The sequence below is a fragment of the Phodopus roborovskii genome, unplaced genomic scaffold (genome assembly GCF_943737965.1).
Source record: "Phodopus roborovskii unplaced genomic scaffold, PHOROB, whole genome shotgun sequence".
Lineage (NCBI taxonomy): Eukaryota > Metazoa > Chordata > Mammalia > Rodentia > Cricetidae > Phodopus > Phodopus roborovskii.
This window is the reverse complement of record NW_026126459.1, coordinates 7526159-7544283: the sequence shown is the minus strand read 5'-3', so window position 1 is coordinate 7544283 and position 18125 is coordinate 7526159. Positions and strand designations below refer to the sequence as shown.

At 46.1% G+C, this 18125-nt stretch overlaps 1 protein-coding gene across 2 annotated transcripts in view; it reads left to right on the top strand.

The window, feature by feature from the left end:
* Positions 1 to 643: 643 nt before the first annotated feature.
* Positions 644 to 18125, top strand: part of Arfgap3 (ADP ribosylation factor GTPase activating protein 3) — a 41586-nt gene continuing 24104 nt past the window's right edge. For both annotated transcript variants that reach the window (XM_051189502.1, XM_051189501.1), the window contains exons 1-5: positions 644 to 809; positions 7484 to 7602; positions 13433 to 13505; positions 15597 to 15728; positions 17655 to 17738. In XM_051189502.1, the coding sequence (XP_051045459.1) occupies positions 741 to 809; positions 7484 to 7602; positions 13433 to 13505; positions 15597 to 15728; positions 17655 to 17738 (477 nt within the window). In that variant the 5' untranslated portion in view covers positions 644 to 740. The remainder of the gene's footprint in view (positions 810 to 7483; positions 7603 to 13432; positions 13506 to 15596; positions 15729 to 17654; positions 17739 to 18125) is intronic.

Below are 18125 nucleotides of genomic sequence, written 5' to 3'. Positions count from 1 at the left end.
CTGACAGGACCTGTGGCCTAGAGGCGGACACTCCCTCTCCATTGACCAAACAGACAATCTATAATTGCAGGATTACCAAACGGGTATGGCACAGTGCAGACCTGTAATCCCAGCACGCAAGAAGCCGAGGCAGGAAGATCTCCAGTTCAAGTCCTGCCCTGGGACTACACAGTAGGTTCTAAGACTAGCCTAGCCTCACCGGAGAGAGGAGAAAATGAAACAGCTGTTTCCAGCACAGACTTTCGTTCAGGGTTTGGCTTGAGCTGAGAGAGTACAAACAAATGTTCCTCCACTGCTTCTCTACTAGGATCCCTTGAGGATAGAACCCGCTGGCTCTGTCACCCTGTGGGAAGGATGTGATATTGTAGACGTGGGAGGAGCCGGCAGCGAGATGCTGACGAGTCCGATGGGTAAACTGGGTGCTCCCTGAGCAAAACCTGACGTTTGACACTGCGAAGATCCGAAAACTGGACTCCCCCCCCCCACCCCGCCGCGAGCTTCCGCGCATGCGCCTACCGCACTGGGCATAGAGTGGAAGATCAAGGGGCCTTTTCTGCGCAGCTGGAGCGTCAGAACGAGGGAGAACGGCGCGTGCGCCAGCTTTTGTGGGCGGAGCCTGGGAGCGGCAGGGGCGTGGCCTTCGTCGCGCGCAGCCCCGCCCCTCGGCCTCCGGGAGGCGGCAACCGCTTCTTGTCTTTTCCAGGTTGTCGGGGACTGCCTCGCCTTGGTTTTCGGTGACCATGGGGGACCCCAGCAAGCAGGACATCCTGGCCATCTTTAAGCGCCTGCGCTCGGTGCCCACTAACAAGGTAACAGTAGCAGGCGGGCTCGGGACACCGCGGCTCGCTGGACCCCGGTGTGGCCACGGCCGTGGGAGGAGCCGCCCGGCCTGTGACACGTCGCACTGTGGGCCTGGCAGCCACAGCTCCCCAACCTTCGCCAGAAAGGGGCGGAAGAGGGGGCGCACACCAGGGGATTGGCAACGGGATACGGGGTCCAGTGAGAGCCTGGCCAGAGGCCCTAGGGCGCAGGGAGGACTTGGGACTTGAGTATCTGGAGAATGTACAGAACCAAAGGGCAGAGCACCTGGGGGGCACAGAGAAGGCTGGGGCATGGACATCTGGAATGTCCAGCACCGGAGGTCAGATCGCCTGGGAGTAGCTGGAAATGTCTAAGACAGAAGATTAGTGCATCTAGGAGCACAGAGAGGACTGCTGTATGGGCCTCTAGGGGTGTCCAGGACCAGAGGTCAGTACCTGGGGGCTCAGAGAGAGCCGGTTCTTGGCATCTGGGGGCGCCTAGGTCTGGAGACCAGAGCACTTTGATCCAGAAGCACAGACAAGGTGAAGTGGAGGGAGCAGTGTGTCTGTCCGTTAGATAGTTGGACTCTGAGAAAGCTGGGGAGGCATACACTCTGGCTCCTGTGAGTTAAGGGTGAATACTACAGCCTCCTAGACCCATGGAGAAGAGTTCCTGAGGTCAGAACACTAAATGTGCTGGGCTCTAGGAAAGGACTTCTCCCCACCATGAACCTTGACTTGAGTATTCTTCAGGGCTGGGGACCTGTTGGATCCTGCTCCCCATTGTCCTTTGGTGACATCCCGTTTCCCAGTGCAGTAAAGCTAAGCTGCCAGCTTTTGGTGTTTCTGAGGAAGTCCCACCAAAGTTCACCTTCATCCCTCTGGAGATTGAGGTTCACCCCTCCAATTTTTTTTTCTCGTAAATGCCCTAACCCACCCCCCACTGTACCGTGTAACTTTTAGCATATGGCTGGCAGTGTTGTTTTGATACACAGGGTTAAGGTGACCACTTCCCTAGGATGACGGAGTAGGGAGTAGGGTGGAACCTGGAGAGTACAAAGGGCTGTCGTGTCACTGTGGACTCTCCCCACCCCTCTTGGAGTTCAATCTGGTTGCTACCTCCACCTCCAAGGAAACATCTGTTAATGAGCACAGCCACAAATCCTGAATTGATGGCATAGAAAGTTGCAGCGTTTTACAAAATTCAGACATTTTAGGTCTTGATGGTGGGAATCCTAATTTTTAAAGCCTTCTAGTGAAGGAAATAGTCAGTTGGGAGTGATAATGTCTGGTGGATGTAAGAAAGAGGAGACAGCTTCCAGGCACTGTCCAGTTTGTTGTTGCTTTACTACTTTCTTGAGTTTTTTTTTTTTTTTTTAAATTTAGATTGATCTGTGTATAGCAAAGGCTTGCTTGTTACCACACACAAGATTGGATCTGCAGCTGGCAGGGTGGAAAATGCATATGCTACCTCTTTCTCTCCTAATTACACCAATATTTAGTCTCTTTAAATTCATCAAGAAGACACAGCTAAATAAGAAAAATAAAAAGCAACAAAAGGGAAGATGCTCCTTTGAAATAGTGTTATGATACCAAAAGACACTTTTAATGAACCCACATAGAACAGTTTAGTTAGCTATGGTGGCACATATTGTAATCCCAGCTACTTGGGAATCGAAGCCAGAAAGATCAGGAGTCCAGGGGCAGCCTCAGCTACATAGCAAGTTCTGGCCTGCCTGGGCTACATGAGACTATCTCTCAAAAAAAGATGGCTATGAAGATTAGATTAGATGATCCAAGAAAAGACTGGTGTGACATTAGTCCACATGAATACAGTCATTGTTTCCATTTTATTCCAAAGAGCATACCTGTGGATATATTATGTTCTGTAATATGACGTGTGTGTGTGTGTATGTGTGTGTGTGTGTGTGTGTGTTGAGACAGGGTTTCTCTGTGTAATAGCCCTTGCTATCCTAGAACTCACTCTGTAGACCATGCTGGCCTCAAGCTCACAGAGATCCACCTGCCTCTGCCTCCTGAGTGCTGGGATTAAAGGTGTGCACAACTGCCGCCCGGCCTGTAATATGATTTCTTTTTTTTTTAATTTATTTATTTTTATTTCATATGCATTGGTCTTTTTGCCTGCATATATGTCTGTATAAGGGTGTTGGATCTATAACTAGAGTTAAAGACAGCTGTGAACTGTCCTGTGAGTGTTGTGGATTGAACCTGGGTCCTCTGGATGAATAGCCAGCACCCTTAACTGCTGAGCCATTTCCCCAGCCACTCAATATGATTTCTAAAGCAAGATGCCAAAGTAGCTTGGTCCTGTCTCATGGCATTTGGCTTTCCTTTATGGTCTTGGCTTGAAGCCATGATCTGAACAATGGTGAAAACGAGTTTTAATGACTAGAAGGTCTGAGCAAAAATAAGCCCCCTCCCTTTTAATATGGTACTGGGGTTTCAACCTAAGGCCTTGTGCATTCTAGACAAGTACTTTGCATATGAGCCCTCTCTCTCTCTTTCTCTCTCTCATTTTCAAGATAGGCTCTCTCTGTGTAGCTAGCTTTAAGCTCACTATTAGCCCCAGCCTGTCCTCGAATTTTGCAACCCCTAGCCACAGCCTTCTGACTGATGAAATTACAAGAGTATGTCATTATCCCTGGCATTTTTAAAAATGCTTAGGTTGAGTCAGGAAGATTGACAAATTCAAGGTTAGACCACATAGCAAGGTCCTTTCACAAATGAAAATTAAAAAAAAATAAGTATAATATCTAAGTTTGCAAGTAAACATTGCTTTAATAGGGCTGTAGGCTTGATATGGTGCTGTGTACTTTTAATTACAACACCTGGAGGGAGAGGCAGGAGGAGCTGGAGTTCAAAGTTACCTATAGCTACAGAACAAGTGTTGTCCAGACAGTTATAGGAAGCCTGTCTAAAAAAGGAGGAAGGCTCTTAAAAAAAAAAAAAAAAAAAAAAAAAAAAAAGGAGCCCTAAAATGCAGACTGCGCTCAGTTTTGTGGGCACCCTCTGTATCCCATTGCTGTGTAGAGCACTGATGACGTTTACACATGCCTTCAAGGAGCCTGCAGTAGTGGATGGTGAACAGGAAGTGGGGCTGGAGAGATGGACCAGCAGTGAAGAGCTGGTGCTGCTCTTGCAGAGAACCTGAGTTAGGTTCCCAGCACTCATGCCAGACGGCTCACAGCCACTCCAATTTCAAGGGCTTCACTGCCTCTGGCCTCTGAGGGTCACGGTACTCACAGCATACACACACATATTTAAAAATAAAATAAATCTTTTAAAAAGTATTTGGGGGACTGGAAAGATTGCTCAGTAGTTAAGAGCACTTAATGCTCTTACAGAGGTCCTGGGTTTGGTTCCCTGGCTCCCACATGATGGCTTACAACCATCCATAACTCCAGCTCCAACCATCCATAACTCCAGCTCCAGAGGATCCAGTGACCTCTCTGACCTCTGCCGACACCAGGCAGACATGTGGTGCACAGGCACACACACATGTATACACATACACATATGTACATACATATATACATATATATGCAAAACATAAAATAAATTAATGTTTAAAAGTAGATGAAGGACTTCATGTGTTGTGCTCTTTGATATGGGAGACATTGGTGAAATGCATAGGAGTAGGTACCAAGAACACAAACCACTTAGGGTCCTTGAATTTCTGACCTCTCTGCCTCCACTTCCCAGGCACGTTCCTTCTCTGGTGCCTGAATATCAGCTCCGATGTGCATTTCCTTATTCTCTCTAAAATGATGGTGAAGGCCAGCTGTTAATTTGTAAAATGCAGAAAATAGAGAGGTTATGCTCTTGTTTGAAAAGCATCAAGAATTTAAACATGGAATTGCACAACATTCAGCCTGCCACAAGCCCACTAAGGCAGCAGGTGATTTCCCAGGTGTCCCAGAAGTGGGGCAGCTGAGGCGATGAACCCCTTGTGCTGTCTTTTTATTTCCAAGCATAGTCAGCTGAAAGCTGTTTCCTTTTTCTCCTCCTTACAAACTGAGTTCTCATTAGAAAACCACAGCTCTACTTTTGTTTGGGATCACATATCAAAGCACAGCCCAGACCCCATTTCTTTTTTGTTTGTTTTTCCAGACAGGATTTCTCTATAGCTTTGGATCCTGCCCTGAAACTCGATCTGGATACTGGGTTGGTCTCGAACTCACAGTGATCAGCCTGCCTCTGCCTCCCAAGTGCTGGGATTAAAGGCATGTGCCACCACTGCCCAGCAAGACCCCATTTCTTCCTCCCATGTGGCCTACCTTTTGACCACTCATCATGCTCAGCTTTCTGCCCTGGACTGTGCACAATAACCCTCTGTTGCCACCTGTCTCCAGAGGGCCATGTCATGTCTTTGACCTGTATAGAAAACCTTGACTTCCATGCTCACCTAAAGCCATCCGATCACATAATGAGTTGTCTTGCTCACTAGATGGTGGGGGCCGGGGACAGCACAGGATGGGAAGTGCACAGTAAAGTCAGGTGAGTGAGCAGGGTCCAGGCCATTCTGTGTCCCCTCAGAGAGGCTCCTTCCAGAACTGTTGCCCCCACTCTGTTTCATGTCTGTGTCATCTCTCCCCACACAAGGAGCAAGAACCTCACAGGCTGGCATGTGGCCTGGCAGGGACCAGGTCTGGTGAATTTATGATTCCATCCACTCCTTTGAACCTTGGCTTCTGTCACAGTGTCTGACACGTAGCCCTGTGAGTCACTGTCTGCTCTCCATGCCTGCTGTCATTCCACACCCACTATCACTGGTCAGCCTGAATCCAGCATGGTGACAGTTATCAGCAGCTTGTAGTTTCTCTTGTTTCCCACAGAGGCCAGAAGCAGCTTTTTCCCTGAGGGTAGTTTTTACTTTATAAAGATAATTTCCTGTTTATGGAAAATTTGTAATTCTGACTTGAATTAACTATAGATATTAAATGCCATGGAAGACACTGTAATTATTTGTTAAATTGTGGTGGAGGTTACATGAGTACCATGCTATGCATTCCATGGCTTGCTTGTATAGGTCAGAGGACAACCTAAGGGATTAGTTTCTTTCCTTCCACCATGTAAAATCTGGGAATCGAACTTAGGTCGTCAAGCTTGGCAGCAAGCACCTTTACCCACTGAACCCTCTCGGTGGTCCAGCACTGTGTATCTTTAAGTAGCTCTGTGTACCTGTTATCAGATAAGGAGTGTTTTCTGTCATCATTGTTGAAGGGTCTGGTGGCAGTCTCTGGTGTTTGCTTGGTTAACAAACATTTGCTAAATGCTTCTGAGAAAAGACTACTTGATCAGAGTCCATGGGAGCTACATATCCAGAGCTATTCAGCCAGCCAGCACTAAACACCTGTGCTAACAGAGAAAGCAGGTGACAAGGAAGGCCCAACGCTGTAGGGACTCTCCGTGACCACAGAGTGGAGGACACATTCTGTCGTCGTGACCTGTGTGTCTAATAGTTCTCGAAGTGACCTGGATGGGGGATTGGGGTATGCTATGTTTCAGAGAGGAGCACTGGGGTAACCCCCAAACTTAGCATCTTCCATCCACAGACGTGTTTGCCCATGTGGATTCTGAGGTCAGGAACAGGGAGTGACTTGGCTGGCTGGAGTGTTGTGTCTGTGATGCTGCTCCTCTTTAACATCTGAACAGTCTCTGTCTGCTGGTGTGGCAGGCCTCCACTCTCCACAGCTCTTCAGCTAGGACATCACCCAGCTCCTTGCCACTTGAGCCTGTCCCCAGGGCTGTCTTGATTGTCCTTGACAAGCTGTATCTGGTTTCTCCCAGAGGTAGTGACCCAGTGGCAACAAGGCCAGAGTGTCTTGGCTCAACCGCAGAAGTGGTAGATGGCCCTCCTGCTCCATTCTACAAAGCACCTTGGTAAAGTGAGACAGAGATTGCACAAGGATATGAATATTAGGAGGTGGCGAATGATCGGGCATCTGGCTAGTGCACCCTCCTCAGACAGAGAATCACACCCAGAAGCCTGCTATGTGGAATACAGCCACGCCCAGGTGATGGTATGGGACAGAGTGTCCCTGCAGAGCCTCGTTCCTCACCAGCATGCATTTATGTGTGGAAGGTCCCTATTGAGAGTTCCAGGATAGGCAGTGTTTGAGATAAATCTATATTCTCTTACTATATTTAATCAATGTATTTATATCGCTACCATTTCATCATCATCATTATAAAAGAAATGTGAAAGTTTTGGAAACCTAGGTGACATCTTTTCTCTTCCTGTGTGTATGTCCATGTGATAATGTGGGCACGGGTGTGCTGGTGTATAAGCACATGTGTACACATGTGTATGGAGGCCAGAAAACAACTTCAGCTGTCATTCCCATTCCTCAGATGCCATCCACTTTGTTTCTTTTGAAGCAGGTTCTCTCACTGGCTTGCAACTTGGTAAATAGGTGATCTGTCGGTCTCTGCCTCCCTAGCAACATACAGCCCCAGCCAGCTGACCCCCACCACCCCACCCTCCCATGGGTTCTAGGGATGGACTGCAGGGCTTCATGCTTGCAAGGCCAGCACTATGGATGGAGAGTTTCCCTGGTTGTAAAATGTGCTTCCTTCATCATCTGTACTCCAGCCTCCAGGATGACTCACCTGCTGATGTCGACTAGTTACTAACCACATCTAATGTATTTTTCTTCCAGGTATGTTTTGACTGTGGTGCCAAAAATCCAAGCTGGGCAAGCATAACCTATGGGGTGTTTCTATGCATCGACTGCTCAGGGTCACACCGGTCACTTGGTGTGCACTTGAGTTTTATTCGGTAAGTAAACTGTCTTTCCCTGGCCAGCTAGAAAAATTGCACTGTTACATGGATGTATACAATGCTTGTCTCCCTGCTGAAACAAAATACCTGGCAGGAGTAATTTAAAGGACAGCGTGTTAGTCATTGTCTTTTGTCTTAGATTCTGGTTCCAGAATGTTTGGGATGTGCTATTGTGTCCTTGTCTCATTATTATTATTATTATTATTATTATTATTATTATTATTATTATAGACATGTTTCTCTAGCACTTGCTGTCCTGGAACTCATGCAGTAGACCAGGCTGGACTCAGAACTCAGAGATTTGGCCCCGAGTGCTGGGGTCAAAGGTGTGTGCCACCACTGCCCGGCTCCTGCTGCTATCTTTAATCTCTATGATTTGCCTATTTTAATAACTTCTGTTCTAGTTTCCAATCTGTTGCTGTGATAAAACACCATTTCCAAAAGTAACTTATAGAAGAAAGTTAATTTTGGCTCAGGGTTCCAGAGAGAGAAAGTCCATAAAGGTGAAAAAAAAAAAAAAATCATACCAGCAGGAAATGAGGTCAGCCTGACCATCAGGAAACAGAGAGAGGCCAAGAAATGGGGTGAGGTCATAAGAACTCAAAGCCCACCCTGAGTGTCTTTTTCCAGCAAGGCTCTACCTCCTAAAGGTTCCATAACCTCATAACCTCCCCAGCCAGCACCACCAGCTGGGACCAAGGGCTTTAACACAAGAGCCTGTGGAGGACACTGACTCAAACCTCACACCTCATGTGAATTGTATTAGGATGCTTGTTTGGCACTGGCTCAATTTGCTTGGCTCACTTTTTTCAAGGCTCATCCATTTTCATAGGCAGTTTTCCTTTCTTTGATGACGCTGGATAATACCCTAGTTATCCTAAACACTGTTTTGCTTATCTGTCCAGCCATGGATAGACACTTGAGTTGCTCCCACATAGTAGCTATTGAGTAAAGCTGCCTTGAGCACAGGTGTACCCCAGTCTCTTTGAGAACTGCTGTGTGTCCTTTTGGGCCAGTACCCGGAAGTGCTGTTGATGGCTCAGGTGGTGATTATTTCTCCTATTTTGAGGAATCCCTTCCTTTTGCAGAATGGCTATGCCTTCTTACATCCCCAGCAGCAGCAGCAGCAGCAAGCACTCTAGGGTTCCAGTTTCTGCTCATCTTCACCAGCACTTGTCACTTTACTTTTTTCTTCTCTTTCCCCTCCTCCCTCTTCTTCCTCCCTCTCTTAATCCTCTTCCTCCTCTCCTTTTCTTCCTCTCTTCCTCCTCCTTTTCCCGGTCCTCACTCTACTGCTCCTGCTCTTTTTTCTTTTCTGTGGTGCTGGAGACTAAACTAGGGCCTCATGCATACCCCACAGGTGTTCTGGGGTTGAGCTAGACCCTAGGCCAGCACTTCCTCCTTCTCTGTCTCTCTCCTCCCTCTCTCCTCCTTTTTTTTTTTTTTTTTTTTTTTTTTTTTTTTTAAATAACAGGTCTGATGTGAATTCCCCGTGATAAGCACATAGCATCTTCTCATGTTCCATGGGCCATCTATGTGTCTCCTTTGAAGACTTTCTGTTCATGCTCTTGCCTGGTTTGGATTGAGTTGTTTGTTGTATTGAGGTTTTTTTTTAATTAATTTTTATTAAAATTAAAAACAATTTTATTTTACATACCAATCCCAGTTCCCTCCCCCTCCTGTCCTCCCATCCCGCTCACCATCTCCCCATGTTGTGTTGAGTTTTCAGAGTTCTTTTTGCTTGCTGCATATTGATCCCCTGTAGCAGAAATGATTTAAAAATATTTCCTCCTGAAAGGATGAAAATACAGCCTAACTCTCTAATGACCACTAAAAGTTAGAAATTTTAAAAAGTCCATCGGCATATATTTAAAAATCACCCTAGCTGCATGCAAAGCTCAGGAAAAAGAAAACACATGAAATAGCTTGGTCATGGTGACCGGTTTCTGGAAATTATTATTATTATTCATAACCACCTAGTTTCTGGTGAATGTTGTTATCCACAACAACAGTCTGGGAATTGTTATGGGTCATCCTGTCCACAAAGAAAAGCAATAACTAAAAGAGATGGAACTCATGGCAAGAAGGGAAAACTAGAAAGAACAAGTGTCTCTGCCAATAGATACAGATAACTCCCTGACAGGAGAGTACATTCTCCCTGCCCCCATTATCTTAAGGACAAGGCCACTGAGCCCGCTGGTCCTAGAGAAAGAAAACCCCCTAACCTTGCAGGTGCGCTAAACAATCCTGCCTTGTAAAAACTGTGTACTCTATGAAATCTCTGTAACCTAGGAAACCTTATTAACTGTTCCCTTATTGAACTGTCCCATGACCTTGCTTTTAAGCCTAATGAAAATAACAGGCTAGCTTTGAAACTGGCCTTGTTAGCTTTGATGTAAATCCTATAAAAGCTGTCTCAATTCTGCCCTTGAGGTCCTCAGTCCTCTATCCCTGCGTGGCGTGTGACTGTGGACCCCAGTGCACTTGGAATAAAAACTCCTCATGTTATTTGCATCGAGACTGCTTCTCGTGAGTGATTTGGAGTGTCGCCTTTCCTGAGTGGGAGCGTGAAGGTCCACACTCCGCAGGTCTTTCACTCACATTTGATGGATGTCTCCGTACTATTTTTTGATATATGCGTTGGAAACTTTCCTGAAGTCCAGTTTGTAGGTGCCTTCCAGATCCTTCTCATAGAATCAGTACTGAACCCAGTGCATGTGGTCTTATCCTATTTTTCCTCCCAGAGTTTTATAGTTTCAAGCCTTACATTTACGTCACTGACCCTTTTGAGTTTTGGTTTTATTTCCTAGACAGGGTCTCACTATACCTGGCTGTTCCTGGAACTCTCTATGTAGACTAGGGTGACCTGAAACTCACAGAGATTCATCTGCCCCTGCCTCCTGAGTGCTGGGATTAAAGGCATGAGTTAATTTTTGTTTATGGAAGTAGCTAAGTGTATAATTTGGTGTGTGTGTACACATTTGTTGTTTGTCGGTGTATGAGCCCCCTTGGGACATAACCAAGGGCCTTGTATGTATACAGTGCCACACCAATGAATGCTAGGCAACTGTTCTACCACTGAGCATCTTTGCACTTTTGCTTTGAGCCAGGCTTTGTTTTGTTTCTTTGTTTTGTTTTTGTTTGGTTTTTCAAAACAGTGTTTCTCTGTATTGTTTTGGAATCTGTCCTGGAACTAGCTCTGTAGACCAGGCTGGCCTAGAACTCACAGAGATCCACCTGCCTCTGCCTCTCAAGTGCTGGGATTAAAGGCATGTGCCACCAACACCCGGCCTTGAGACAGGCTTTTATACTTTATCCAGGCTGGCCTTGAACTCACTTTAGTGCACTGCCCAGGTTAGCCTTGAACTTGAGCTCTTCCTTCCTCAGCCGCCTGAGGTATTAGGAATATATATGAGCTGATAGCACCACAACCCCTCCCCCAGCTTCCAGATTTACTTTTGAAAATGTTTTTCCCAGATTGGTCATTAACTTCATATATGTACCACACCCTATCCAGAGCAGAGGAAGGCCCTCCCTCTACTTGGGGCTGTTCTGTCCTTTTCTCCTTTCCAGATCCCATCCTTATCATCTGGCCTGTCCTCTTGTTCACTTCCAAGGCACATGCCCACAGACAGTTCCTAGGAAATCAGGGCGGAGGAGGACTGGCCTGGAGCCTGGAACTGGACAGCTAGATCTGTTGGGTCTATTCAGGTTCAACTGTGTGCCTTTTGAAAGTCAGATAAATGTAATTGTATGAGTCACATGCTAACAGTTGATTCAAAAAATAATGTCTAAAAAGCACAGAGCCAAAGGGCCACTTCCGAGGCTGTGGGCAGGAGAAAATCCAGGGCACATATTACCCAGGACAATCACTGCTGAGTTTAAGGCCAGCCCGGTCTACATAGGCTACATTAAAAAAGACCATGTCTCAAAAATCAAACAAACGGGCTAGAGAGATGGCTCAGAGGTTAAGAGCACTGGCTGTTCTTCCAGAGGTCCTGAGTTCAATCCCAGCAACCACATGGTGGCTCACAACCATCTGTAATGAGATCTGATACCCTCTTCTGGCCTCTGGCCTGTAGGCATACATGCAGGCTGAACCCTGTGTACATAATAAATACATAAATCTTTTAAAAAATCAAACAAGCAGACAAACAAACCATCTCTAGCCTTGCATATTGGCTCATGCAATTCATTCCAGCCCTGGGGAGACAGAGGGCATCACTTGATTCACAAGTTCAAGACCAGCCAAACAACTTCACACCCCAACTCAAAAGAAAAACTACAAATGCTCATTGGGAGAAAGTCTAAGCAGCATCCACTTATGTCAGTGAGGTGCATAAGCTCCAGCTTTGGGTCCCTCCTTCCTCTCCCCCTGCCAACCACCCACATGCACATGGATGGTTACTGGCACACACCAACAGCCAGAGCTCTCACATGTGATCACTGTGAACAGTGTGCTATGGTGAGTATTTTTAAACAAGTGGAGTTTATGTTTGTAGGTTGAATTTCAAGGTAGTGATTTTTTAAAAAGACTTTTTATTATTTTTTATTTATTATGTGTACAGTTATCTTCATGTATGCTTGCACATCAGAAGAGGTCACCAGATCTCATTATAGATGGTTGTGAGCCACCATGTGGTTGCTAGGAATTGAACTCAGGTTCTCTAGAAGAATAGTCAGTGCTCTTAACCTTTGAGCCATCTCTCCAGTGCCCCAAGGTAGTGATTTTTACAGAGTACAAGATCATTTCTAACCTGTGTTTGGTCAGCATTCTTTGAAGCAAGTTAGGAGTGTGTTTATAGACAACAGACATGGGCCCAGCATTCAGCAGTGGCTGGAATTGCCCTGGCCCTGCCCAGAACCCAGCGCCGTACTTTTCAAAGGGCTACTCATAGTCAGCTCATGACCAACTCAGACTCAGCTGGGAGCCTCTCAAGGAACTCCAGGAATGAGCCTTGACAGCATGGGAGAGAACACTTGGCCTTGAAGGAAGCACCCTCCCACATCGGAAACAAATGACCCACCACACACTCCTTGAGACTGTCTGCATCGTTCATGCAGTTTCTTCCCTTTATGTTTTTGTTAGCATTCATTACAACACACAATCCAAAATCTACTTAATCTACTCAGAAAATTGCTGTGTTCAGTAGCCATTAGTGAAGTGAGGGAGGCCACTGTCTCCACACCTCAGAGGCCACTTTCTCCTTACCCCAGTGGTTAACAAGAGCACTTTTTTTTTCTCAGCACTCAGCTTTCATAGGACTCTCTGAAGGCAGCAGCTCTTCCTATGGGAGTGGGTGCTGCCCAAAGCTCCTGCAGGGCCAAGCTCCGGCCTCCACCATCAGAACCTTTTATCATGGGAGTCTAGGGTTCCAAGGGAATTTCTATTAACTCAGTTAAATATCCCTGCTTAAAGGAGCTAAAGAGATGGCACTTACTGTTCTTCCAGAGGACCTGGGTTTGGTTCCCTAGCATCCATGCAGAGGCACATAATTGTGTATAACTTGAGGGGATCAGACTCCCTCTTCAGGCAGGCTAGGGGCCAGGCGTACCCATGATGCCCTGACACACGTGTAGGTAGAGCACCCACAGGCCCGCCCTTCGGTGTTTTTGAAATAGGCTCACATGGAACTTGGGCAAGCCTCCATCTTACAATTCTCTTGCTTCTGCCTGCCAGGTGTGAGAATTACAGGCACACCACTGTGCCTGGCTATACAGAATTCCCTAAATCCCAGTGCTCTAGGAAGCATGTTTGAAAGCTTAGTTAGCAGTTTGAAGCCACAGAAGGAAAGTTTTCACTTTATGGGATCTTCTTTCTTCCCAGATCCACGGAGCTGGATTCGAACTGGTCTTGGTTTCAGCTTCGATGCATGCAAGTTGGAGGGAACTCGAATGCTGTAAGTCCCTCAGGCTTGGTCTTTCCTCCTCTTTACTGAAGTTTAATCCCTATGTGTTTAGGAGGTTCTTGGGGATTTGGGGGAGGAGGACAAAAAGCAGGCCCAATGGCCAAAAGCATTTTTTGTTGAGTGTCTGTTGGGCCAGATGCTGGGTATCTGGTAATAAGCCAACTGCTCTGGTGGTAGGGTTAGAGCACAACTGAAGAAATAAATTAACAAGTAAGTGTAAGTGCTTTAAGGAAACTGAGCACAAGTGAGGATTTAGAAGAACTGACATTCTTAAAAACAAAAGGAGTGGCTGGAGAAATGGAAGAGCACTGGCTGCTCTTCCAGAGGTTCTGAGTTCAATTCCCAGAAACCATGACTCACAGCCATCTATAATAGGATTTGATGCCCTCTTCTGTTTTACAGGCATATATGCAAATACAACACTCATATACAGAAATAGAAAAAACTTTAAAAAGGAGGGGAGCCTCTGTGTTCCAGTGTGAATACACTGGAATGTGTATGTTTACCTTCATGGGAATGAATGAGGTCCCTCAAGTAAAAGACAAGAAACCTTTTCAAAGTGCTGGTGTGTGTGTGTGTGTGTGTGTGTGTGTGTGTGTGTGTGTGTGTAGGAGGGGGTGTCATTTCTCCAGTGATGTAGCCATGGGCTAATTGTGCATGCTCCAGTAGATAGCCCCCACCCATGCTGTGCAGGCACCCTGAGTTCAGTGGGTCACACAAAAAAGCAAGCCCTGCAGAAGGCATCAAAGAATGGGACTTGTTGGGAGTAAGCAGCAAGAAGGGGATGAGAAAGTAAAGGGGATAGAAAGTAAAAAATGACAAAAACACATTCTATACTTGTATGAAGTTGTCAAAGAAGAAAAAGTTCCAGCCCAAAAGATCTTTTGAGACACTGACACTCGCTTCATTTCCAAATGATGCTGACTGGTGACTGGAGTGCTTTCAGAGGTGCTCTTTAGCCTGGTGTAAGAAACTATATGTGATCACATGTGGTGGCCATGCTTGTGACCCTGGCACCCAGTGGGCAGCAGCAGAAGGAGCTCTGTGAGTTCGAGGCCAGCCTGGGTCTACATAAGGAAATTCAGGTCAGCCAGGACTATATAGTGAGACCCTGTAATGAAGAGTTGTCATTCATTTTTCAAGACGTGTTTATCCCACCTGTTTTTTCTTTTGAGACTATGCAGTGTAGACCAGACTGGCCTGAACTCATAGAGATCCATAGTGAGCCCCTGCCTTTCACCAAGGAAACACTCCTCATAGCCTTTAGGTTGACACAAGTGGGTGGTAGAGACATGAAGGCCAATTACTCACTCTCTTATGTAGTCTTATGTCTAGTTTGATCAAAATATTAACATTAGGACCTGAGATGGTTCACCCTGCTGTCCTACTTTCTGGAAGAAGACAACAGAGCCCCTAAGATGTCATATAATTCCCCCATGCACACATGCATCCCTCAACAATCCATCCGTCAATCAATAATAAATGTTAAAATAAAAATATTCAGGACTGTAGAGATGATTCAGTGGTTAAGAGAATTGGCTGTTTTTCCAGAGGACCCAAGTTCAATTACCAGCAACCACGTGGTGGCTCACAACTGTCTGTAACTCCAGTTCCAGAGCATCTGACACCCTCACATAGACATACATGCAGGCAAAACACCAGTGCCATAAAAATAAATAAATCGTCACTATATTTGAAGGGATTTTTAAAATTTTTTATTACATTTATATCTTTGTATGTGTGTGTGCACATGCTTGTGCATGACATGTCATGGTGCACATGCTTGTGCATGACACGTCATGGTGCACATGTGGAGGTCAAGGACAGGTTGCAGGAGTTGAATCTCTTTTCCTCTCTTATGGGTCTTGGGGATTGAACTCGGGTTCTCACTTTTGCAGCAAATGCCTTTTACATGCTGAGCCATCTTGTTGGCCCTTTTGTAAAGAAAATGTATTTTAGAACTTGCGTGATGTCTAATTATTTTCATTTTCCCTTGTACTTAAGTCCCTCATTTAGTAGCATTTCGATCATGAGGTTAGAGGTCTTTGATACTTCTGTTAATTTGCCTGCTTTCCTTTGTAGTCTTCCTTCTTCCACCAACATGGGTGTGCTACCAATGACACCAACGCCAAGTACAACAGCCGTGCGGCTCAGCTTTACAGGGAGAAAGTCAAGTCTCTGGCCACCCAGGCCACCCGGAAGCACGGCACTGATGTGAGTCCCTTTAGATGAAGTTCATCTAGTGAAAAGCGTTTTTTTTAATACCAAGCAGTGAATTTCTCTCTGAAATCTCCTGTGAGGAGCCAGGGTACAGTGAACCCTCACTATTAGAAGTATTCTGCTCTGTCAATTCACGTGTGACTTGGACCAGCAGGTCAATCTTCAGTGACAGGGTCCAAAGGGGGAGGGCCAGGTGAGAAGATAAAGAAGATAGGAAAGCTGGGCTCGGGAGGTCTTACACAAACCGATGGCTCATGCAAACACATTTATTAAGAAGTAAAGTCTGGCCGGGAGGTAGTGGTGCATGCCTTTGATCCTAGAACTTGGGAAGCAGACGCAGGCAGATCTCTGTGAGTTCAAGGCCAGCCTGGTCTACAGAGTAAGTTCGAGGACAACCAGGGCAACACAGAAAAACCTTGTCTCAAAAACAAACAAACAAAAACAAAAGAAAGGAAAAAAGGAAGGAAGGAAGAAATAAAGAAAGGAAAGTACAGCATCTTATATACAATTTGCAAGGGGAAAGTTCAACAGAGTCAGCAGAAAGCGGTCATACAATGGGACAAAGTCAGCAGGAAGCTAATCAAGCAATGGCGTACAAAGGGAACACGGTATCTCAAGTGTGTCACAGACAGAGCATACAGCAGCCTGAGAACTGAGAGACGACGCAGCCCTTTAGGGGCAAGAGTTGAATTCTTAGGTTAAAGTCACAGTTCCCCCAAGACCCTGGCCCCAGGCTGTTATGGCTCTGCCAGTAATTTGGGCCTTAGACAAGGAGCCATATTCCTTCTCCAGATCAGCCCAGCTCTCTACACACATGGGCACTGAAGATCACTGCTGGAGACTTTAGGTTCCTTTCAGCCTTGGGTCACACAGGTCATGTTTCCATTAACTAATCAATGCATAACTTTGCTTAATTTGTGTTTTTCCTGTTAAAGATCTCTCATTTTAATACTAGGTGTACTGGTTCCACATGGAGTCCCAGCACTTAGGAGGCAGAAGCAGGAGGAATCCATGTTCAAGCCCATCTCAGAAAACAAAAATATGCAAACAGGGTGGCTCACACTTAGGATCCTAGTACTCAGAAGGAAGAGGCAGATGGATTACTTTAATTTTGAGGCCTGTCTGATCTGCATAATTGAGTTCTAGGCCAGTCAGGGTCTTGGAAATGAAAATCAGCCAGTCATAAAAGGATAACTTCATTTAGTGGGCTTAAGTTCAGTGATAGAATGCTTGTTGCCTGGGCTTCAACTTCATGCTTCAAAAGAATTAACATTGGTGACATGTGAACATTGACCACACATACACAGGGGCTAATCAGGGCTTCTCTGGAAGACAGGAAGGCACATCACAGCCCCCAGGAGCCTTGGAGCCAGAGACAGCTGCTCAGCCCTTGGGGCTGTGTTTAACATGGAAACTAATAGTAGGATAAAAGGCATGGCAGTGAGAAAGGCATCCCCTGATGTAGCACAGGAAGGCCTCTCCTTTATGAGTCTGAGGGTTAAAGCACAGGGCAGTTTGGACAGTATGCCTGCTTCAACTTCTGCCAGGAACATGCTTTTCCCAAATCTCATCTTTGCTGTGTGTCTGGAGAGGGATTGAAAACACCAAGCATGTTGAGCTGAGGTCCCAAGCAGCCTTGGTGAGGATAGAAATCCTAGGTGTGGAATCCAGGCTGGGCCTGGTCACTGTGGTTTAGAACCTGCACTTATATCTAAAAGGGTTTCAGGAGCTAGGGTCCTTGACCCCCTGGGGGTGTGGAATGTTTTGGAGTGGCAGCTTTTTTTCCACAGTGTGTTCAGAGCCCTATTTGGACACTGTGGTGTTGTGGGTGAGGGGCTAGACAGTGTCCCTGCAAAGTCCAGAGGGGAGGGGAAAGCTAAGGTAAACTCCCTGCTAAGGGCTGCTTTGTTTTCCTTCTAGCTATGGCTTGACAGCTGTGCAGCTCCACCTGTGTCCCCTCCCCCAAAGGAGGAGGATTTTTTTGCTGCTCATGCCTCTCAGGAGGTAAGTTTGCTGTTTTGTTCTCAAGGTTTATTTTAGGTTATGTATATATGTGTGGGCCGTATGTGCATGTGGGTACAGTGCCCATGGAGTCCAGAAGACAGCAACAGACTCTTGGAGCTAGAGTTAAAGGTAAGTTGTGAGCTGCCCTAATGGGTTCTGGGGTTAAGAGCATTGCAAGCTCTTAACCACTGAGCAATCTCTCTGGCCATGCTTCACACAATTTTAGAATGTGCTTATTCTGAAAGTCATAACAAGCATGTGTTTGAGATGTTCCAGTAAGATACAGACTGCTTGACCAGTTTCCTGTGCTGTTCTCCATTCATAGCTTCTGACTCAGGGTCTAACCTGAGGCCCAGCAGCAGTACGACCTTCCACAGTTCTTAGCAG